Below are 24,029 nucleotides of genomic sequence, written 5' to 3'. Positions count from 1 at the left end.
TGAACAGTCCCTTCCCTCCAGCACAACAATGCACCACTCAGCTGGGTGTCATCTGCAAACCTGCTGAGGGCACACCTGATCYCATGTTTATGACATCAAAGAATATATTTAATAGCACTGCTGCCAGTATGGACCCTTGGGAGTCACCACTTGTTGTTCGTGGTTTCCACYGACCCTGATAAGGTTTATCCAGGCATTAATGTGCCAGCAGCAGAGCACTACTGCTCCAAGAGATGGTGCTTCCTCAAGGGACAAGAGGTCCATAACGATTTCTTATCTTTCATCAGGTTAWTCACCTGCTCACTTAACCATTGACTTTATCAGTTAGGATGATTCAGCAAGGAGGTGTGTTAATGATCAATTAACTCAAATTACTTCCTGCTTGGTATCTCTTCCTGTGTTTGTGTTTGTAGGCACATGAAGGACAGGGAAGTGATTTGAGACAGCCAGCACAGCTTCAGCAAAGGGAAGTTCTGTCTGAGCAACCTAGTGGCCTTCTGTGATGGAGAGACTCCTTCAGGAGACAAGAGATGGGCTACAGACGTCAGCTACAGATGTYATTACTGCAAGGCCTTTGACACGGTCCCTCACAACATCCTTCTGTCTAAATTGGAAACATATAGATGTGATGGGGAGGCTGYTCAGTGCATTGGACTCTGGGACCTTATAAATGAGAAAACCAAGTTTGCTCCAAGGAGGGGAACTCCTTATAGGAGCAACCAGCTGCACACATTTCACTGTGTCGCAGTTATTTTCCTGATGACTTCTACAGATCTCTGAAGGAAAGTCTCTCATTAATGTTTTTGTCAGCAGCATGCTTTGCATTTTTTGAAATTTGATTTACRAGGATGGAGAATCTCATTTAAGCTTTGTCATAATATTGCTCTGATTAAGCCAGAGTCAATAACACATGGCCAAGAAAACACAGCAGCATAAGGAGGAGGAATATTCTGACAAAGAAAAGCGAGAAGAAATTAAAGGCAGCATCAGCAACTGAATTGAAAGTGGGGCAGCTGTGTTATTGGGTAAAGAGAAGATGTGTTTGAAGATGCATATGGGAAAAGAAAATGTTGCTTCAGCCCTGCTTCCCACAATGGCTTTTCAGTGTTGGATACATTAAAAGATGCTGTAAATTCATGCTGTGGGAATTCCAGTACCAGATGAAGTGAGCAGGGCAGAAAACCACAGTGAGAACTTGCTAGCTTGCAAACAGCAAGTCGGAGAATTCTGTACTTGAAAACAGCTTGAGCTTCCCCAAGTGAATATTAAATCATCCAGCAAAAAAAAAGACACAGATTGAGGCAYGTGCAGCAGAATATTCTGCCTGCTGTTTTCCCTCCACTCCTCTGAGGATGGGCTGCTCAGGTGATGGAGGAGCCACTACAGGTGAAGAGTCACCGTGGTTCAATAGCAAAGCTGATCCAAAGGAGTGGCACCAGAGCCCTAAAACATGGAAACAAAGGCATCATTAAGAAATAAGTGGTTAATGTGTAACATCACCTTTTTCTGGGCRTACAAGATCTGGCTTTAAGCCCAAGTGTTTTATTCCGTGTTTACCCAAACACGCCTGAACCTGTTTCTTCCAACACTTTTGATCAAGCCAAGGGAAGCTGAGTCAGTGTATTTATCACCTCTCTGTCACAGCCAGAGCRTCTGAGCTTTCTCCTGTAGACATCTTTAGGAATATCAGTAGTTACAAGTCTTCCTTACCCAGCATTCCTTTTAGATGTCCATTTGCACTGTGGATTAATAATCCCCTCTGTGAAGGTTTTTTTTTCTGAGTGTTGATTTTGCAAGCAGTCATTTTACTCTTTTTAATACCGTGTGTGGTYTAGCGGGATTTGGGAACTCCAGGCATTGTTTATCCCTGGTTTGACAGGCAGACTGAGGTGCCAGTGCTCTGGTCTTTCCTGAGCAAGAGTGTTGCACCATGTGCTTTTATAGAGATAAACCTCATGTGAAAAGTACAGTAGGGAATGCCAGGGTTGGTGAGGTGTCCTCCTGAGAGGTCTCTTAAAGTCYGCCATGAGGGTGAGGGGTGAGGATGAACCAGAGAATGTGGTTCCAAGGGCACTGCAATGTGAGCAGTGTAGAAACTGCCAGCTGGTCAGTGGTGCACTGCACCCCAAGGGCAACAGGCCACCACCTCAGAACCTCCAAAGTGAAGAAAATCCCCTCTGGCGACCAGGAGAGACAGACAAAAATGTCAACTGGCTAAAATCAGAGTACCAGCAGCTTTGGGAGGTAATGTAATCCTCTCTTTGCCCAAGAGGAAAACTCAGAGATATCTGCTTCAGAGACCTCCTGGCTGAAAGGAACTTCTCAGTTACGTATGCCAGGAAAATAAGAGAGCACCTTCTTTCCTCTCTTAAGAAATGGTGGTTTTCATGAAGGAAATATCATTAAAAGTATTTCCTAGGAAATATAATTGGAGACATCCGAAATAAGCTCTCTCCTATTAACAGTGYCTATGTAACATCATTATCGTGCAGAGATTCTGAAAGGGATCTCCCAGACACGACCAAGGCACTTCAATAGGACTTCAAAATAACTTCTTCCACAAATTGTTTTGGGCAGAAGGTGACATTTGCCAGTTGACTTACCACTATAAAAYGCATGTTCTAGAGTAAGGAGAATGATAGATGCTCTAGGAATTAAGTTTGGAAATCCCACCTGAAATTGGYTGCAAAGCAGTAAGAAGTGTCCCAAAACTCATGGGTTCTGAGCTATCCCCATCGCATCTGCCCACCTGGGCCAAGGAGAGGAGCAAAAGTGGCTGATATGTCAGCACAGCCTGCAGTCTTTGTTTCAAAGTGGACAAAGCCCAGCAGTTGATAGCACAGCCTGTTTCATGTGTGGATTGCACAGATTTTCAGGAATCAGCTGCAGAGAACAGWTCCTATCTTTCATCTTTTACTAACAAAGCTATGTTCTCCCTCCTCAAGCACCACTAACTGGTCTGCATAATTTGGCTGCTCATAAGTCAATGGAAATGGAAATAAATTTGTTCTTTGTGTTCTGGCCACCACTTTGTAATGGTCCCAGTTKTAGATGACACACTGGGGCTTCTGTAAGAGCATTGGGCAGAAAAGAAAGGCCAAGCAGAGTGTAACCCTCACCCCCTGCCAATAAACAAGAAAGAAGATCTGGTGGCAATGGATAAAGAGAAGGCTGAGGCCAGAGTCAGCCTGAGYCTCCAGAGTCCCTGAAGCTGCAGGTGGTGATGGGGCAGTGAAGTCTCTCCCACTGTGAGTGAAGAGCAGGTCTGACCCCAGTTGATGAAGCTGAATAGACAAAAGTCTGTGGGACTGGATGACATCCATCCCAGAGTCCTGAGGGTCTGGCTGATATTGTCAAACCATTCTCCATCATATTTGAAAAGTGATGGGATTCAGGTAGAATCCTTGGTGAATGGAAGAAGGAAAACATCACCCTTATTTTTAAAAAGAGGAGGAAGGRAGATCTGGGGAACTACAGAGCAGTGAGCCTCACCTTTATTCCTGGGAGGATCATGGAGCAGATCCCCATGGAAGAAATGCCAAGGCACGTGCAAGGCAAGAAGAACCGAGACAGCCAGAATTATTTATTCCTGGGAGGATCATGGAGCAGATCCCCATGGAAGAAATGCCAAGGCACGTGCAAGGCAAGAAGAACCGAGACAGCCAGAATGATTTTGCTCAGGGCAGATCATGCCAGACCAGTCTGATGGCCATCTGTGGTGGAAGGATTGCAGCCATCCGCAAGGGGAGACCAACAAATGTCACATATCTCGACTTCCTTAAGATYTTTGACATGGTCCCACRTGGCATCCTTATCTCCAAACTGGAGATACACAGGTTTGAAGGGTGRACTATWTGRGAAATAGCCTCACAGACAGACACTTGTGGTCAATGKCTCTGTGTCCAGTGATAACYGGAGGCCAGTGATAACTGGTGTCCATCAGGGCTCTGTCCTGGGACCWGTCCTTTTTAATAACTTTATCAACAACACTCTCAGCAAGTTTGCAGATGACACAAAGCTGAGGGGTGCAGTTGGCACAACAAAAAGATGGGATTGCACCCTGAGGGACCTGGACAAACTTGAGCTGTGGTTCCATAGTTAYGTCATGAAGTTCAGCAAGTCCAAGTGCAAGGTGCTGCACCTGGGTCAGGGCAGCCCTAGACATGAGCACAGACTGGGCATGGTCRTGGGATGGGAGCACCTCTCCTATGAAGACAGGCTGAGAAATCTGGGGGTGTTCATCCCAGAGAAAAGAAGCGACTCCATAGAGACCTCATTGAGGGCTTCCAGGTCTAGAAGGGGGCTTACAGAAACAACAGGAGCAACTTTTTAAGTGGGCAGATAGTGAGAGGACATGGATGGAATTAAAAAAGGATTGAATTAAAAGAGGAGAGATTTAGATTAGATGTTAGGAAGAAGTTCTTTATTGTGAGGGTGACAAGGCAGTGAAACAAGTTGTCCAGAGAGGCTGAGGATGCCCCATTCCTGGCAGTGTTCAAGGCCAGACTTGATGGGACTCTGAGCAACCTGTTCTAGTGGAAGKTGTCACTGCCCATGGCACAAGGCTTGGAATGGGATGATCTTTTATGTACCACCCAGCCACAGACTTCCTATGATTCTATGATTCTATGATCAATGCCTTGAGACRCAATCAATCATGTGATAGATAAATACAGGCTACAGGTGAGAGTTGGGCCAGCATCACAGCAATCATCAAAATGCTCACCAAGATCTTTAGTTGCAATGTTACTGACCAGTGAAACCGGAAGGAGATAAAATTCTTCAGGAGGTATCTAGGAAAAATATTTGCAAGTGACTGCATGAACCATTCTCCAGGTACAGAGACTTCTCACCATGAAAGGGCAATATTTATCTTTTCTAAAAATGCATACAACAGACCCACTGCTGATTGCAAAAGATTCTTTATTGGCACCAATKCAAACTGGATTACAGACAATGGCAGAGGCCATTCATGGGGCAGGAGAACAGTGTAAGGTGGGATAGAGATGCACAGATCTGCAGTGCAGCAGAGAGCTCTCACACTCGGTGGTCCTGTGACACTGGGGAAAAGTGACACAAGCAGAGACAGAGAACGAGGTCTTCAAATTTCTTGCTGGGGCTGCACCTTTTCTCAGCGTTGCAGGATTTGCATTCTAGCAGCCACAGCCAGGGCGAAGGGGACGCAGGAAGGAGAGCTTGTCATTGAACTTGATTGCCTTGTAATTTGGCAGGTGTTCGTGTTCTCGTGCAATGTACTGAAATCCACCTCCATCGCTGTCCTCACACAGCAGCCAGACACCTCTCTGGACTTTGTGTGAAGATGTGCTGTTATTGTCATGTCCCCTAGCTAGGTTGGTTGCCTCTGTAATTACCCTGGCCTTCCCTTGGTAATCAGCATGTTCATAGAGAGTGATCTGGGGATGGTGCAGATTTTCAGTGATCAGCTGCAGAGAGCTGATCCTGTCATTCATCTTTTTGCCAACAAATTCGTGATCTCCCTCCTCAAGTACCAGTAACTGTCCTCTATAGTTTTCATGCTGATAAGCCACCCAAGGCTGGCCRATTACTCTCACTGAGGAGATACARTCATTCCAATCTACRTCTTTYAGRTTGGCAATGTTGGTRTGGAATTCTTTGGACATACCCTCAAAGTTAGCATGTTCATAAATGATGATTTTCCCCATCTCAGCAGGGCTTCTGGAGTTCAGATTTTCTGCTATAGGGATTGGATGGCAGCCTGCAGAAAATGAACAGAAAACAAGCAATGCTTGCAAGAGGCCTTTACATAACAGACACAAAATGCTGGAGACYAGAGGGGATAAAAGGTAAAAAAGAAATGTAAAACATATTCAGCAGAGGATATTTAGCAGAGGATAAACAGCAGCTGTGAAAGAGTGAGGATATGACTTATAAATCTGAATTTGGAGGAAAAATGTAAGATGAGATATGTACACCACAACCATCTAGTTTCATTTAATTGTGTATGTTTGCTTATGTATACGTGTAAGGGACACCTGAGCATTTTGTTTAACATCTTACTGGCATAACCTAAATAATAATGAAATGAAATATACAGCCAGTGATAAATCTTTCAATTGATAATTGACATTGCAATTGAGAATTACTTCAGAAAGTGGCACTCACTATTTGGACTAAGTTTCATGATCCACATAGAACGCAGTATAAAAGCAGTGAGACATACAATTAATTTCTAAAAGAAAGTGCATTTTTTTACTTAAAATGGAGGAGGCTATTTTTAAGGGGAAAAATTAACTTTGAATTCCTCTGTTTATATGAAATTTTACTGAAATAAAGAAATTCCTGCTCTTGTCATACACTGAGAAACAATCAAGAGCTAAGCATCAGYTCTTTAAATCAGACTAAATTTCAGGTTATGAAAATATTTTTCTAACACTACTACCAATGCACATATCTAGTTCCACACAGTCATCTGAGCTCAGTTAAAAAGCCACAGCGTTTATTAGGAACAGCTGCAGGAATAGTAATGAGCAACCAGTTGGGGTAACAGCTCCCTCTTTAAATAATGTAACAACTACTGAAGCAAAGATTCAGATCTCAGGGCAGATACATATGGGACAAAAGAAGCCATTCCTCTAGCTGATTCTGAGAAGGGATGGGAGAAGACAGGTATGCCCACTAAGATTAAAAGCCATACTAATACTCAAGAAGTGCATCATAATTAAAAAACCTGAATCACTTAAACCTCAATTAAAAAAAAAAAAAAAAAAAAAAAAAAAATAAAAAAAAAAAAGTGATTCTTCACAGTTATAAAAGCATTTTTGGAAGCTGAGGAAACCTGAGCTTGGACTTACTGACTGGTTAAGCACTATTATGATGACTTTCTACTTGTAGAAAAAACATTACTAGTGACTCATTTCATTTTACTGATACAACATAAAGATCCCTTGACCAGGATAAATCTGTAAAATATTTTCACTTTTGCTYCTGAGAATTGTGTGTCACTGGCCCCCTCCACCCTCTCCCTTGCTAAGCTTTGTTTCTCCTGCAGCAGCCTCTCCCCAGCCCCTGCAAGGTGGGTTCAGTCTCTGCCCATGCACTCAGCAGACCCTCCCGTCCGTGCTGCTCCTCTCATCCCAACACTAAAGCCTCCTTCCCTTCCCCTGCATTCCACAGCAGCTGSCCCAGAACCCGTTGCAGTTCTCCTGCACAAAGTGTGTCTCTCACCTTGCTGTCAGCTGCAGGGCTGGGCAGAGCTGAGGGCGATTCCTCCAGTGCAGGGCTGCAGTTTGGGGAAGGTGTCTCACCTGCCCCCATTTATACTGGCTCTGGAGTCTTGTGCAACACCCCAGYCAACAGAACTSAGAAATGGCCAATAAGTGAACAAAAATCATTAACTATTATATTTTAATTTTGATTTATCAACCAGCCTTGTTATTGCTCTGGGTCGAAAGTCTGTTGAAGTGTAAGTCCTTGATAAAACATTAGAACTTTGATTCTTGGTTGTCTTTCTCAGAAGCCAGATGAATCACAGTAATAAAAAACTTATCCAAGTACTTTATGACACACAGTATGTAGAATTTTTCTGCCTGTTGCAGTTTACCTTTTGTTTACCTTCGAAGCACCTATAATAAATAGTGTTAATTTTCCAACGAGCTTTTTTGGGAGATGTCCACTTGACAGACGTGGCATTTAAGTAGGGTTTTRTTAAATTSCCTWCCTCTTTCTCACCTATGTAGCCATTTGAACAGCTACAGGAGTGCAGAGCTGCYAAAGTAGGGCCAGAAGGCTCTGGCAAAGCTGCAATGACAATTTTTTTTTCTTTTTTCCTCATTGTAGGTTCACTTTGTAATAYATTTTCAGACAGGTTCCTTGGCTARCATGCCTGAAAGCCATTCTGAAGCAGGAGAAAGCAACAGGATCTTCCTTATTTCATTTGAGGCACCTCTGGTCTGTCAGGTAGGAAATAACTGGAGAAGATGGGGAGCTGGGAAGRAAGGCAATTCATCCCTGCAAACCAAGCAGCCTGTGCACCAGCTCCAGCCAAATCCTCRTGCTGTATCTCTTTCAGGGGTGCTTGGCTGAACCCATGGTGTGCCAGGTCACAGAACCAAGCCAGCATAAAAACACTTGAGGCTTTGGGTTTTTTTCCATGTGGCCCATTGGTTTGCTCCCTGCAGAGGCTGGAAGCAAATGGAAATTTGCATTTTGGGGTTTTGAAGAAAAACAGCCCCTCATTTTACAGCAACAGCTAGATGAGAAGTCCTTCTCTGGACAGGCAATCCACACCTTTAAGATGTGATTTAGTGTGTTGCAGTGACCTCAATCTACAGTTCAGTGCTGCTGGGACGGAGAAAGCCCCATTCCACTCCTGAACCATTGTGCCTCCTCTCTGGTAAGAAAAGGGAGGAAGAATGAGCACACCAATGTGAGGAATGCTTGAAAGAGGGACTAAACCAACCTGAAATAACACAAATTTATGCTTTCATTGAAACACATTCATTCTTCTTAGCTTGCTAGCATGTTTTATTCTTTAAATTATTTAGTTGTGTTTCTGGAAAAAAAAGTTATGTGTAATGATATAATTAATAATGAACTAAGCACTCCCACCTTTCTCAGCACCTGCAAACTCAGAAAAGCCCTTTGGCCAAATGTATGAGCCACGAAGGCATCACAAAGACTGAGTCTATCTTAACTACAGTGCACAGTGAAGCAGCCAAGAGTGAACGCTGAAGTCATCCACATGCTCCCTGCAGCACCAAAGCTGGCAGCRGGAATTTTCATGGCTTCAAGGAAAACCAAAAGGCAATGTATGATGGGACGTGCTGCTATAAAAACGTGGTAAAGGATCTCTGTACAAATACTCACACAAAGAAATTAGTTCCTGGTTCTGATTGACCATCTGTCTTAGTGTTACTGGATTAAAAACTAAGTGGATTTTAATGTTGTTAATCTCATCTATATGGGGCTTTTTGCACAAGGAAGGAAGTCACTGAACAAAGCAGAACACCACAGGGTGGGGTTAGGGGGTTGATATTGGAAATATTTATGGAGTTTTCTTTGTGGGTTGGGTTTGTTTGCTTTTTTTCCTTATGGATCACAGAATAGTATGGGTTGAAAGGGGCCTTAAAGATCGTCCAGTTCCAACCTCCCTGCCAGGGGCAGGGACACCTTCCAACTAGACAAGGTGCTCAAAGTCCCATCCAACCCAGCCTTGAACTCTTCCAGGGATGGGGAATTCACAGCTTTTCTGGGCAACCTGTTCCTGTGCCTCACAATCCTCACAGTAAAGGATTCTACCTAATATCTAACCTAAACCTGCCCTCTGTCAGCTTGAAGTCATTTCCCCTTGTCCTCGCACTGTGTGCCCTGGTTGAAAAATCTCTCTCCTGCTGGGGATTATTTTATTTCTTTCTTTCTTTGTTTAGAGACTGTTTACTACTAGATTGCAGGGTGATAAAACAATTTCATTTAAAGSTGTGGATGTCATATACACACCCACTTTACAATGCTGGAAAAGGTAAAATGGTAGAAAATCTAATTAACAACAAACTCCTTCACCCACCAAATCCTGTTTTGTTCCTATTCTGCTCTGTCACAGTGGATACCTTAGTTTGTATCTCAGTAATCACTCACCTGTTTTTATTCCTTACTTTAAAACAAAAAGATTTAAAAAAAATAAAATCACACATGAACTACACCTCCCCAGTTTCTTGTTGCTATTTTTGCCTGATAGTTTTGGACTCAAGGCAGCAGAACATTGGTTTCTTTGTTTTGGAGGGGTTTTTGCAGTTGGAGAGAGTGACGGTTTTGGGTTTTACTCACTTGGCAATTGTTAGGACAAGTAACTTAATTCTTCATCACAAAGTTTCCTTCCCACTTTTGGCTCTCAGACTTCTGTTTCTCAAACAAAACTGTCCCCAAAAATACAGTGTAGGAGCATGCAGCTGGAGCACTCAACCCCAAGCTGTGAACAGGCCACACACTCATAAATGCATTCACCACCAAACCCTTGGAGGATGGGAGAAGGCCTTTTCTTTTTTTTTTTGCCTAGCACATACCCCATACAAACTCCCCTTCTTTTTCTTTCCTGTTTACTGCATTTCCTAGTTGCAACTGATCAGTAAAGCAAACTGAATACCACTTTTTCAGCAAAAAGAGAGATGATAGAATCCTATGGAATGAGTGTTGCATATTTAGTCACAACACAAGGAGTGAGCTCCACAGAAGTTGTGCTGGGAAGAGAGGCACAGCAAATACAGACTGACAAGTTGCCCACTTGACAACATACAGACGAAAAAAAGTAAAGTGAAGATCTTTTCTAACTCTTATTTCCTTTTCTATGTCTCTTCTTCCCAGATAAAGGAAAAGGTAACAGTTTGTCTGTGTAGTAATTGTTAGTTCAAAAGGTCAGAAACCCAGCTGGGTTGTCTTCTGGGTGTTTTAATAAATGTACAAATGGGTTTCCCTTGAATAGTTGCAAACCTGGACTCCACAAACACAAAGACCCATGCTCAGTACCAGGGAGAAGCTGGGGGAAGGCATCACACACCCTCAGACGGTCCTAGCTTCATAGTACCAAATTTTGTCTTTACAGMTACACATTTAGAAAATTCATCCAGCATTTTGCTCCTTTCGTGTTTAATTAGCAAGTTGTGCTTCTAAACCCTTGAGTCCCSGTCCAAGCATGTGTGACAGACACGGACCTGCCCTCGACTAAACACTAGGTGTCACTTCTGCTTCAGAAATGCAGCAGAGCAATGAAAACGCTTCCCAAAAACCCCAACCCACCCGGCAGCAGATTTTTTCAGGGGACCTCTGTACCTACAACTCTTCCTAAAGTCATAAACAGCTGCAGAGTTTTAAAATGTTACATGTCTTAAACTGTTGTAGGCATGTAAAAAGCATCAGAAAATATCAGACAGTGCTTTGCTGTACTCAGCATGGCAGTGATAGATTCTCTTCTCTCGTGTGGGTGCAAAGGAACATTTACCTACATAATCAAGGCATCATCACCTGAAGAAACTGCCAGMGTCTGCTCTGGCAAAGARGTCAGAGAGCTGCTGTGCTGCTYTCAGCCCTTCCTTGCCTGCCAAAAGACTTCTGAGCATCAGGGGCCAACTCAGAGGTGAGAAAGTGGCAGAATGTTTGTGGTCAGGGCTCTGAGGCAGGCTAGGACATGGGAGAAGTACTGGCAAAAATATAGGAAAAATGAAAAAGACAGAGGAAAGGAAAGGGATCCCCCTGGGGACACATGGACTGTAGTAGGACCATTTGCTACATCTTACGGGACCTCAAACGGGAGAACCCAAAGACAGAGACAGCATGGTTAAAAAACAAAAGAAAATACTTTAGGTATTTAAACACAGTTCTCGTGTGCATCCACAAGATGTTGTAAAGACAAAAGGCAGCATGTGGTTTAAAAATCAGCAAGTAACAGGCAGAGAATAAATTCACCAAAGGCTCGGAAAAAAAAAAAAAACATACTGATGCAACTTTTAGGTCAGGCAGTATTTCAAACAGCAGATTCCTAGAGAATATGAGAGTAGCCACTATCTGCTTGCCCTTTCGCTCTTTCCATGAAGACCCTCTTCAGGTCACCACCCCTAGGGCTTTCCTCTAGAGCAGGACATGTCTGAGAGCCTTCCAGACTTGAAGGACTTCAGCACACACAGGCACAACAGGCTGAAGCCTGAAACCCAAAACATGAGCTCAGAGGGCTGCARCTTGAGAAAACTCAGAATCATGAGAGTCAGCAGCTCAAGAGAGGAAACTGCAGTGGTGAAGCAGTATAAACAAAGACAGCACAACCACATCCTTGGCAAGGATGGAAGCTAATGAGGAGCACTGTGGCTAGAGGTTCAAGGAGCTCAAAGCATATTTTCATTTTCTGGCTGGATGTTAAAGCTATCACCAAGAGATTCCATGAATTCKCATGGTCTTAAGGAGCAAATAAATAAAAAACTGAAGGAAGAAATATAGCACAAACACATCAAAAATGTGATGGRAAAACATACACTGAATTATCCTGAGAGAGAACAATTTACAAGGGAAAGCGAACAAATGGTAASAGCCCACTCTACCTGCAGGGACAGGTGGAAATGTGTGATAGGGAAGGACACCAAGCACAAAGGCAAGAGGTTAGAACAAATGGCAAGGGACATTGAGGCAACTAGAAAAACCAGGAGAGGAGAAGCATTAATGAATCCAGAGGATGAGAAAAAGGAAAGGCCAAGCAATAGTAATGGGAATATGAAGATACAGGAATGTGGTGCACCAGAAGCAAAGGAAATCAGTGGTGAGAACAACAGCAGAGAACTGGGGAAGGGAAAACAGTGGACAGCAGTGAGGCACAGAATAGGCACTAATGTCTTCTATCACTTGCAAAGAACTTGACAGAAAGACCAAGAACAATAAAAACCAAAAGACATCTCTGACCAGCAGTTTGGAYKAGCAGAACACAGAAGCAGCATTTCCCTTCCTTTCAGCCAGCAAAAGCAGCAAGATGTTTTGCATTCACTACAGCAATCTCAGAACAATGCATGTAGGTCTCAGTGCCACAGGAGAAAACAAAGCTCAGAAAACATAGAGCAAATATTATTCTCTGCACACACTTTCTGCTCCAGTAGCAAGAGAAAAACAAGCCTGTGAGGTTGAGGTATTAAGGAACAGGTGCCTGATGGAAGAGGAAGGGGCAGTGCTCCCTGCCAAAGCCCCCAGCCTTGACTACTGCAGCAGTCACAGTCTTTGAAGAGGTGATAAAATATAACACAACTTCCCTCACTGCAGAGGGCCAGAAGATGAACAAAAAGTTCATCACTGACCTCTAAACCTAAGCAAGGAAAAAGAGAGCTTTTGGCACATGGAAGCTCTTCTGCTGGCTCACTGAACTGAAGCCTGGGGCTACAGCAAAATGAGGTCCTTTAAGCTTCATCTGCACGCAAGCCATCAATAAAGCAAAACCTGGGTCAAAAGGGGAGACAGAAACAGAGATGCTGATCTATCTTTTGAAAAGCAGTGGGCTTATACCTTTATTATACAAAATACTTTACAATTAAAAAACATTTTCCCCAATAGAATCATATACAGATATTTATAATTAACAAGATTCAGTTACACACAAGATGGGGACTTTTGCACAAAGGAAAACAATGGCAGATGAGCAAGAGAAAATTAAGACTTGACCCCTTTCCCCACCATATTTTGGGAGAGGCTACATTTTAGACTTCTATAGACTTTCTCTCAAGCCTGAACTCTGGGATCTCCCCTTACCCTGACAGGGTAAGGGCCTCCACCCATGTCCCCACCATCAGTACAATACTCTTGTCTTAAAAGCTTCATGAAGAGACACTGAGAAAGCAGCATCTGGCCGTACCATGAAGTGACCAGTGGCAGAAAAGGGGACTACTGCCCCAGTTTTCCCTAGCAACCCACATATACACACATGCAAGCACATACGTGGGGAGGCATGCTCAAGCCCCAGAATTTTTCACCCTTTTGGGTGAAAACAGCAATTCCACCTCTCCAAAGCAGCCTGAACTTGAGACACGCCCTGGCAGGCAGTCTGGGTGGAATGGCTCTCACAGCCAAGGTCTCACAGCCAARCTGGGCACTACTGCAAAGGCAGTCTGGCAAGAGGGTGGGACGCTGCTGTCTTCCCCACTTTGATCATCTGTGAACCAGAAGTGTCAGTCGTCATGGAGGTGATAATGTGAACCATTCAGAGATGCTCAGGCCACAGACAGGTGGGGGAAGTTGAACACTTCACCAGGGGGGTACTTGAAAATTAACCGTTGCCAATGATCTGCCCTACCAGGGCAAAGAKGTGTGTGAACCCTTGTGAACGTTTTATCCCTAATAAAGGTCACTCATTGCTGGGCTAGGCAACCGCTGCACTCGCAGGGGAGCCCATCCCAGAGTCACTGCTGGAGGCCAAATGCCTGAAGCAGCGTGGGCAGGTCACGGGCATCRGCTGCCCCATAGAGGTCGCTCTGCCCCAGCATGGAGAGGGCCATGCGGAGGGTGCTCCAAATGTTGTCAGACATGGCTCCTTGCTGCCCCCGCGGGCCTCGGCTCTTCTGCTGCATGTGCAAAGCCTCTAAGAAGTGCTCCACAGCCTCACTGTCAACAGGAGAACATACACATGCTTAGTGGAAAAGATGGTACATTTCACACTCCCTTCCCCACTTGCTTCCTAAGTATTTCCCCTCCAAAACAATTTCCTCCTCTTCACCAGATCCTGCCCTGCTCCAGAACCAGAGGTCCCCCTTTTCCCTCTRAAAGAATCAGAAGTGCAGACGGCCACTGGAAATGCATGACACTTGAATCTCTGGGCAGAGCCCACACACTCAGTCTGCTTTCCTGTGCCAAGAGAAGGCTGCAGGCAGTGCAGCCTTGCCCTTGTAAGCTATGGCAGTCTCTCTCCCACAAGCACACACATTTCATGGGTCACAGCAGAGCTGCCCATCCTGTGCTCACCGGTGGGCGCCTAAGTTGATGCAGCTGATGCCCAGGTTGTAGCGAGAGCGGATATATCCCGGCTGGAGCTCCAGGGCCCGACGATACGCGGCCACAGCCTCTTCACTCCGATTCCCATTGGCCAGGGTGGCACCGAGCTTGTTCCACAGAAGGTGGTCCTGGAGGAGGGAGCACAGAGACAGGGCTGAGATGAACTGGATCTCTTTAAGCYCCAAGCCAACTCTTCCTTCCCTGTCTGTCTTTATTCCTTCGCTCCAAATATGCACCTCTTATACATGCAGCACCTACACCCAAATGTTCACTAATAAACCTCCAAGTACCTCCAGCACCCACAGTCTGCCCCTTTCTTACATTGGGGCGCACACTTAGTGCAGCACTGAAGCAATCCACAGCCTTCTCGTACTCGCCACTGAGGTTGAAAAGGACACCCAGACCACATTGAACATCAGGATCCACAGTTGAGGGGTTGCTGCGCACAGCTGCTAAGAACAGCTCTTTCACCTCCATAAACAGCGAGCTGGAAAAGTACAGAACAGGATATTGGTCTACTGTGGGAGAGCTGGMCTTGGGCTGCTCATTCTGCTCCTGTCTGGACCAGTCTGAGCCTCCAAGAAGCCTTTCAGATGAAAGCTGAAATTTGTAACCATAACTCACTCAGACAGCAGGGAACTTAGGACACGCTTGGAAGGCCCCAGGTTTGTCCCTGAGACACTCTCCTCTGGTTCCTTGTCCAGCAGGTGGGCATAGTCCGGTTTATGGCGCAGCCAGTCCCGCAGGGTCTCACACGCCTGCTTCTGCAGGGACTCATTGGTGAAGCTGACTGCTAAAGCCATAAGTGCCGTGAGGTTCCCAGGCTGCAGCTCCAGACACCTGCAGGTCAAAAAAAGGGAAGTGAATACACTATCAAATCAGTGTAGGAGACATGCAGACACAGGAGGTAACACAAGACAGAGCATCCTGTGACAGCCACATGGTCCTTGTGACACTTGACAAGGAGCCACGCTCAGCAGCTCTGCTGCAACACTCACTGTCTCAGGGCACTGATCGCCAAAAGCTCTTGCTCATTCTCTGCTTGGGTGGTTCCCAGATATTGCCAGGCCTGGGGAAGACACAGATGTACAAAATCAGACTCATTCACTRAGGAAAAAAACAGCCAATAAGCCACAAACACAAGAGATTAAATCCAGTATATTATCCCGCATGGTTTTAGAGTGAGATCAAATAGACTGAAGTATACACATTAGCCACAGGTATAAGTTCCTCTCAAAAGATACACAGATGTCATGGCACATAGGTCCTCAAAGACAATAAAATTGGCATTGTTATAGTGAACAGAAGTGAATGTCTACCTGGAAATCTATCATAAAGCAACTGTTGGAAGTTTTACACTTTTAAATCACAGAATCTCCACTTTTAACTTCTAATTGTGGCCAAACTGCAGAGGAAGGAGGAAAATGCAGATCTCCTATTTCCCAAGAACAAAATGGCATAGCAGCAGTGCTAATAATAAGGAGACCCCCGAGGCAGGCAGCTGTATGTACTTGTGCAGTGGTCCACTAGCAAGAAGTAACCTTGGAGAGTTGACTGTCAGACCTGAAAGTAGAAGCACTGTTATTTTACTGAATTTCCAATCATCATGACACCAGTACATGAAAAATACTTCCATCTCCAAGCAGCTAATATAAGKAATATTTAACTAGGCACTAAATCCAAAGCATCAGTTCAAATTTATATTGATAACCACACCCTTGGCTCCAAAATATGCTAGATAGCTGGTGTGACTGTCAGAATCACAGTAAGATACAAATGCAGGAACCCACTGCCTCAAGGAAGGAAACTTTCATTAGCAGACACAGAAACCCTGCACTAGCCATCACATGCAGAAGGGAGTTGACTCTCTTGAATCCCTCATGCCTCAYTGTACATAGCTACCAACAATTCAAGCAGAGCTGACCAGTGATAACTGCAGTGTTCTGCCAGCAGAAGAGCTGATGAGATTTAAGGTAAAGTTGTGACTTGGACCAAAGCAAACATGACATTTCCTTCAGAGCAATTGCTCATGTCTATTTGACCAGTGTACCATTTGTGAAGYCTTGACTGCTCCTGTACTATTTGAAGTCACAGTAGAAGAATTCAGAATGTTTCCAATTCAGTCAGCCAGAATTGGCCAGATTTCTTCCCCTAAGGTTTCAAGTACCTCTCCATCATGCTCAGGCTCACACTGCCTCTGAGCAGAAAGTGACAGTGCTAAGAGTATTAACACCACCTTTTGACCACGTTAAAACTAAAGCACATCTTCAAACCTTCTSCTTACTTTTCACCTATTACCACTACCCAGGAAAGTTAGATGCCTATTCCCAGAAGCCAGGAATCTTGGTTCCAAAATGTCACTCTCATTTAAGTCTCAGGGTAATCAAATTACATATGTCCAGTCATATATAATTAGCAGGGCTTGAACACTGAAAGACACTGAAAATTCAGCAGTCCTGGATCCTTGAGGCAGGCATCCCAGACACAGACACTATGGGTGTATATGCATTCTTCTTCCTCAGAATATCTACACCCTCTACCCYTGGAAAAAGGCACACAGACTCTTTCATTTCTCAAGTCATCCTGCAGAAGATTAAGTGATTTATGGGAAAAAGTGTTCACTTAATGAGGAGCTGGAACTCTGTCTTCAGTGTAAAAATCATTCTTTGGCCCAAAACTTCAATTAAGACTATGAAAACACTCAAGCCATCTCTTTCAACCCTTTTGGGTCACATCTTCCCCTAGTACCTAGAAGAAAGACTTAAGTCAGAACCCCTGGTCTAATGAGCTTCTCAGAATTAGAATTTAACACAGAGACAGGGCAGCRGAAAGCAGTGATCTGCTATAAGCTTCTCCAAACTTACAGTGCCAATAAAGACTTTCACAGAAGCAACTTAAGAGCTGAGACTCCTTTTCTTGGCTCCATGCAGTCTCATGTGCTCCAAAGATTTTACACAGCTCTGGGCCAGACAACTTTTGTGCTTCCTGTAACTGACCTTAAGTCAGAAACCTCCTTGCTCACAGGTTCCCTTGAGGATTCACACATAACAGCTACAAACTCAGAGCCACAAAAAAATGAGGTGTTTTCATACACCCTGCATGGGCCCTAACATTGAAGTGAGTTTTCTACACCCACCCTGACACCTCAGCCCTTTACCTCTGCTGTCACTCACCTCCATATGATCTGGCTTCTGTTGCACTGCCGCCTCAAAGAGSAGGACAGCATTGGGGAGGTCACCTTCCTCCAAGCGCTTCCGTCCCTCTTCAAATGCATCTGGGTGATCCCTCATGGGATTATCTTCTTCAAACTGGTAACCCTAGCAGGGCAGACAGACAGACAGATAGGGGCTAATGCTGGGAGACAGGCTTAGGGAGAAGAGCACTCTCTACAGCACAGCACAGTGTAATCTAGTCTTGCTGCACCAGGAACACTCAAGCTGCAGACTAGCCAGCACCTTGTCCTCATTGCTAATTTGCAGCAGATCAGAGAACAATGGTGGTTCTTTCTGCCTGCTCTGTGCTGGAAAAATACCTCAAACCAGACCTGGAATAAGTTGCTAAAGAGACAAAACATTTTGTATGGACGTTATTAGCTTGGAGGGCAACAGGGATGGGGCCAGGGGACACAACACTTGAACTCACTGCAAAGAATCCCTGTATTCACTGGTACGCGGTGCTGGACAAGAACCAGAGAGCATTTGCAGACAAGCCCAAGTGAAAACATTTAACCCCTAGCTGATCTGGGATAATCAGAGGGTGTAAGTGACAGCAAAGCATCAGTGTGCAAAGGAATTCCAGCAGCATTTAGGATCTGTGGAACTGACAGTGAGGCAGACACACTGCCCATCTTCCCAAGACAGCCCATCACAGTGCTAGGGCTCAGAGASCCTCATCTCCACTACCTTGTCATATGATGAGGAGCTGAGGTCTTCATATTCAGAGAGCCAAGGGTGAGCCTCTGCATCTCTCTTGGCCATCTCCTCACATTCTGCTTGGAGTTTGTCCCAGAAGTCCACATCTGACTGAAGGGAGAACAAAGTGTGACTGGAGTACCTCAGCCAAAAACTCAAGTCTAYAGACATGCCAGAGAATTCCCTCTTGAATGTTTCCAGCCCTCCTCAGAGCATGCACAGGAGAGAGGTAACCCTACCATGGGCTCTTAGTGGCACCCCAGCCCTCCTTCTCAGCCAGCTTTACCTCCACAGCAGCCTTTGCCTGCTCAAATTCCGTATCAAGAGTTGACATGTTCCCAGATCGCGCAAATTGATCCACCCAGGCATCGGATGCCCCCTGGGAGTTTGGAAACAGAAACACACCTTCCTTTTTAGAATTTGGCAACCTCAGGGCACATCCCAAAACAGCAGGAAGGTCTGTAACGACCCCTCCTCCCCATCAGTAAGAACTGAGGGCCTAAGAAGTGGAAACAAATTCATCAGAATCTCCTCTTCCTCCCAGATGCTGTGGGACATGAGAAAACTCAAACTGTCCAAACACTTTCCCAGCTTCTGGCTAGACTCTGCTAAGAGCCCAACAGCCCCTCCCTTGTCTCCCTCAGCATCRCTGAGAGCTGGACTTGCCATTTTCCTTTGCTCCCAGACTGTGAACTGTGGCAAAATACTTTCTTCCTTCAGAGCATACAGGCCTGGGGCTCCTACCTGCTGCTGTATAAACTCAGCTGCCCATTGCTCTGCCTGATCTTGGTCTCTGTGGGTCACCTGATTAGCTTCGATCGATACCCTCCCATCTCCGATCTGGCGGACAAACTTTAGGAACTGCGGCAGAGAAACGAAACAAGGGTGGAGCTGGGCAGATGCTGTGCCCACAAGCCCWCTACCCATGCCCCCCTCCTTCACTAAGAGGGCTTCTCTCTGCAGAGCGAGCACAACAGGCCCGGAAAGGTGGGGAGGACCAGACTTCACAACARTGGAGATGGGTAATATCTAAAGTGGATTGTAGGGTTCAACTCCCAGGAATCAGGGAAGAAATGGAAACATGGGACAACAGGAGGCTTTATTCCTTCACTGTCTTCACCCTTCTCAATTCCCCACACCCCTTATTCACAGCAATGTAATTATTACTAATTATAGAATTACTATTTCACAGTAATAATTAATCTCTCAGCCCCAGATAGATTTCTCACCTCAGTATTCTTGAGTTTTGGATCATCCACTTTAGAGAGGAAATCAGTAACAGTTTTCTTAAGATCATCCTCAGGTTGGTATTCCTCATACCTGTGCTCCAAGGTAGTAAAAGGGAAAGAGAGAGTCTGATACCAGGCAACAGCAAACTCTTTCACTAACAACAGCCTACACCATGGGCCAGACAACAATATTGAGGGATACAACCTCTCCTCAAAGATCCTGGGGTTCTCTTAAGTGATTCAGTGCCATTACCCATCTGTAAAAATTCAAAATTACTACTATGTTAACTGTGCAAGCGACTGACACMAACAGCAGCAGATTTAAACAATTACAGAGTCAGCACAGTTCTGCAGAGCAATCTGGATTCCTTGCCAAGCTCACATGCCATCAGACATTGCAAGTTTTAGCACTACCAGAAACAAGGTCATATATCCAGGAACAAAGAAAGTAGGTCATGCCCACTGAAGAGGAAAACAGTGTCTTGGAAAAGCATCAGCTCTGCAGAGGACTGAGGGCTCACAGCAAAGACACAACTCAATATGGTTTGTCTGGCTTACAGCAGAGTAGGACCAGTTCTAGCTGTTACCACTATAGTCAGTATTGGGGAAGTTTTTGGAACTGGTGACAATAACTTGGGAATGTCCATTATTTGCAGAAAACTATCAGAGAAAGCAAGGACCAGGAGGAAGAAGATTCCAAATATGCATAATCTCTTTTAAGGAAAGATCTAAGAAGCCCAAATTGTGTGTGTTTCGCTTCTTTAATCAAAAAACTTRACTGAACTCAACAGGTACCTACAGAGAGATGATCCACACACTGTTATTTAATCTACCATGAAAACCACATGTAAATAATATGTAGAAGGCTGAATCTAGAAACACATCAAGGAAAGGCTGGAAGTGGTTTCTCAGATAGGGAGAATTACATGATGAAAGTTTACAACTAGTAGAGTCTCACAAAAAGCATTTGTTGCAGAAAAATGTTCCTGAACTCACTCCTAAAATTACTTTAAGAAGCCTTTGCATTACGCATGACATGAAGTTAGCCTACATGGTCAAAGTATCTTCCTGAAACTAGGTAACAGAAAAGCTACAATCTCTTAAAAACTTCAGTTTCCAAGCATTGTTTCCTCCTTTCTGTCCTCATTTCTCTGAAAYTAAAGGCCTGAGAAAATCAGTCTAGGTTAGATGACTCAAAAGCATTCAGGCCATAGCAGACTTCTATCACCTTTCCAAACTTCACCCACCCAAGCAGCAACAGCTAGTCTTGAGCAGTCAGACTCACCACTTATCTGCCAAAGACTGATCTTCAGATTCCCCAAGCCACAGTTTCTCCTCTGACTGCTCTAGGTATTCTTCTGCCCATTTGGCAGGTGACACAGACAGCGGATCTGCAAAGGAAGAATGGGGAGAAAAGTAAGACAGGCAGACCACCACACCTTTATGCTTGCTTCTTCTGCCTTCTTTTTTTTTCTGATCTAGAAATGAAGCCTTAGTTTCAGACAGTGAATTAGTACAGATGACACTGTGGTGACAATAAACTTATGATTTTCAGCTTTAATATCACAACTTATTCATCTGCTCCCTGTAGGATATTATGTAGGTCAAGAAAATTAGCAATGCATTACAAGCCTCTGTGAAAAGCACAGCCTATAAAGCACTAGGTTTTCATCAGGACTTTCTCAAAGACCTTTGTAAATTCTAATTTATCTTCCCAGAAATAAAAAGAGTGAAGGTCAAAGAATGGGACTACCCAGCTTTCTACAGTGGCCACTCCTGCAGAAGAGAAGAGCATCTATTTAAATCTTTTCAACAATTTACAGATTAGGGCATGGGTGGTAACATGAGCCTATTCCAGACCCAGCTCTATCCACAATGTAGAATCGCTTTGCAAATAAAGCTTAACCTTTGTGCCAGAAAYACTCACTTTGCAGTGAGTTAAGTATTTCTAGTGTGTAACATCCCTCTACCTCCATGCAACTGGCACAAAATATTTGGCCAAAGCGCACTAAAGAATATTTACCTTTGTACCAAAGGCAAATTTAGGCTTACAAGAGGGAATTAGAAAACATGTAAGCAAGAAGCAGTACCAGGCCACCTCCAACCTGCATCAGTTGAATCACAATTTTTATAAAAGCAGTTTAAATAGCACTCTTCTCCTAAGTACTCTAAGTAACCTAAGTAAAACCAAAAGATCCTTACATCTAAATAAAAGCTTCCACACCACATTGTTCGTAATTTGGCTTAACCATAACACCATCACAAAGCAGCTTTCCCACCCTCCACCCCATTAAAGCTGCTACAGGAAACACTGACTACTGGGCCCAAAGCAATACCCTAATTTCACATTCAGCAGTTCTTCATTATACACAGGCATGACACTGGGCATCATCTTGACAGTAATTCCAAATGGACACTTCACCTGTCACTTCAGCAATGAACTCCTGTGACCARTCAGCCTCATTGTAATCTGTAGAGACATCACCAGCGCTATCTGCCGCAGCCAAGAATTCCTGGGTCCAGTTTTCAGACAATGCCAGGGCTGCCACACCTGGAGCTACAGGGAGAAAAAAAAAAACAGAAGTGAGAAGCACTCAAAAGTATCATTTATATGTTCCAGCCTAACCCTAATCACCTCTGATCTTTGTTAGAATAAAATCACAGAAATATTTCACTTGGAAGGACTCTCCGGAGGTTGCAAGAGTTCTCACTGCAGATTAGCATTAAAGCTAGAGATTAGGTTGCTCGGGGCATTCATCAGGTAACTTCTGAACTTGTCCATGGCTGGCAATTCCCCAGTAGCCCTAGGCACCTGTTCCAATACTGAACTGCCTCCTCCAAGGCAAGAAATATTTCCACATACCTAGTCAGTTCCCCTTTCCACAGGTTGTGTTCATTCTCCCTTGTCCTTCCCCTGACTACTGCTGTGATGATCCTGACCATGACCACTGAAGATGGTAACAAGACACTCCACCTTCTGCTCCTCAGACTCCTCTTTCCCAGGTTAAAAYGTCCAGTTACCTCAGCATTTCCTCTTACAACAAGCATTCTTGTGCCTGAATATTTTATCAATCTCCACTGAACTTGTTCCAGTAGATCAGTGTACTGGGAAGCCCAAATCTAGAAACAATACTCGAGATACAATCTCAGAAGTGCTCAGTGGACAGGAACTACCCTGCTAGGATCTTAACCACAACATCAACATTTTTTCCAACTCTCCACCTACTTCATGAGCTCCCCCTCACCTCGCTGAGGAGCCTGTCGGAAGCTTGACTGTTCAATCTCTTGCATCTCAGCCAACAGGTCATCCATCTTAAAGGTCTGGGGTGCACGGGACAGCAAAGGGGCATTCTGCGCTTGCAGAAACTCTCCAACCAGCTGCCAAAGACAGATGGATTACAAGCATTGCATAGAAGATCAACAGGCAGAGCCATGGAGTGTGAGAGAAGGGCTTGTCAGAAGGAAATATTACCATCAGGTAAGGGGTAAAATGACAAACAGTGTTGATGAGAAAAGCTTTAAGCAGATTAATCAAAGCTATAAGGAGATGAATCAATCAGTTCTTACCTCATCTTCGGTGGCCACTCCAAGTGGTTTGGATACCTGCGGGGAATAGTGAGCAATTGTGTCAACAGTTTTGATCCCATACCCCTTTCTACACACACACACAGCATGACCCAATTAGATCATATCTTCCTCTTCCTTGAGCTTAGGCTGTCAACATTTTCTTGCATTAGCTGTTAAACCTAAAGGAGCAGTAACATTTTGAGGGATCCTGCCCAACCCCCTCCCACCACTGCCTGGCTTAGGGCCTGCGACAGCAAGGCACACAGCTCACTAGGGCCACCAACATCCCCTGGGCGCCCACAATCACGCCCTCATCCCAACACTCTGCGTCGGGTGACCCTGGGCCTTTTTCCGCAAAAAAAAAAAAAAAACACAACACCACACCAACCATACCGATAGCCCCCCCCGCCTGCTCACCCCCGGCCCGTGCTGAGCGACCCAGTCCCCGGCAGGACCCAGCCCCAGCCCAGCAAAGCAGAGCGACACTCACGGCTGCGGCTTCGGGCGCCCCGGGGGGCCAGGCCAGCGGGCCCTGCAGTCCTTCCTGCCGCAGGGCTTTGTCCTGCGTGAAGTGCCCCGCCAGCTTCATCAGGGGGTTGGAGCCCCCGCACTCCGGCTCCACCAGCTCCCTCATGGCCATGGCGCCGGGCAGCGAGGGAGAGAGGGTCGGCGCCGAACCCCGCCGCGCCTGCACCTGGCGCCGGAGCGGCACAGACAGCGGCTGAGCGCCGGGCGGAGCGACCGCCTGACCCCGACCCGGCTGCCACCCGCCAGCGCCGCCTCCCCCGCGGGCCCGGCCCGGCAGAGGACGGACACCCGCCCGCCGGGACAGCCA

At 45.2% G+C, this 24,029-nt stretch overlaps 2 protein-coding genes across 6 annotated transcripts in view; both read right to left on the bottom strand.

The window, feature by feature from the left end:
- Positions 1-4,934: 4,934 nt before the first annotated feature.
- Positions 4,935-7,296, bottom strand: LOC130574827 (epidermal differentiation-specific protein-like). Its single transcript, XM_057368298.1, has 2 exons — positions 7,207-7,296; positions 4,935-5,737 (listed from the first exon to the last, which is right to left on the bottom strand). The coding sequence occupies exon 2, from the start codon at positions 5,682-5,684 to the stop codon at positions 5,154-5,156; it is 531 nt and encodes a 176-aa protein (XP_057224281.1). The 5' UTR covers positions 5,685-5,737; positions 7,207-7,296; the 3' UTR covers positions 4,935-5,153.
- Positions 7,297-12,980: 5,684 nt separating this feature from the next.
- The window catches only part of PEX5 (peroxisomal biogenesis factor 5), an 11,274-nt gene continuing 225 nt past the window's right edge, over positions 12,981-24,029 (bottom strand). Inside the window, exons 2-16 of one of the 5 annotated variants that reach the window (XM_057368275.1) lie at positions 23,685-23,888; positions 23,195-23,230; positions 22,873-23,005; positions 22,050-22,184; positions 20,913-21,018; positions 19,628-19,718; positions 19,143-19,259; positions 18,685-18,777; positions 18,390-18,509; positions 17,661-17,804; positions 15,486-15,556; positions 15,112-15,327; positions 14,809-14,974; positions 14,458-14,615; positions 12,981-14,100 (exon numbers count right to left, since the gene is read on the bottom strand). In XM_057368275.1, the coding sequence (XP_057224258.1) occupies positions 13,899-14,100; positions 14,458-14,615; positions 14,809-14,974; positions 15,112-15,327; positions 15,486-15,556; positions 17,661-17,804; positions 18,390-18,509; positions 18,685-18,777; positions 19,143-19,259; positions 19,628-19,718; positions 20,913-21,018; positions 22,050-22,184; positions 22,873-23,005; positions 23,195-23,230; positions 23,685-23,834 (1,938 nt within the window). In that variant the 5' untranslated portion in view covers positions 23,835-23,888 and the 3' untranslated portion in view covers positions 12,981-13,898. Of the gene's footprint in view, positions 14,101-14,457; positions 14,616-14,808; positions 14,975-15,111; positions 15,328-15,485; positions 15,557-17,660; positions 17,805-18,389; positions 18,510-18,684; positions 18,778-19,142; positions 19,260-19,627; positions 19,719-20,912; positions 21,019-22,049; positions 22,185-22,872; positions 23,006-23,194; positions 23,231-23,684; positions 23,971-24,029 lie in introns of those variants that run through there. The other 4 variants (XM_057368274.1, XM_057368276.1, XM_057368277.1 and 1 more) reach the window with 4 other exon arrangements.

The sequence above is a fragment of the Malurus melanocephalus genome, unplaced genomic scaffold (assembly GCF_030028575.1).
Source record: "Malurus melanocephalus ecotype Western Australia unplaced genomic scaffold, MMel_1.1 scaffold_89, whole genome shotgun sequence".
In the NCBI taxonomy this organism is placed as follows: domain Eukaryota; kingdom Metazoa; phylum Chordata; class Aves; order Passeriformes; family Maluridae; genus Malurus; species Malurus melanocephalus.
Note: the sequence above shows the minus strand (reverse complement) of the source record. Positions and strands in the feature narration are given on the sequence as shown.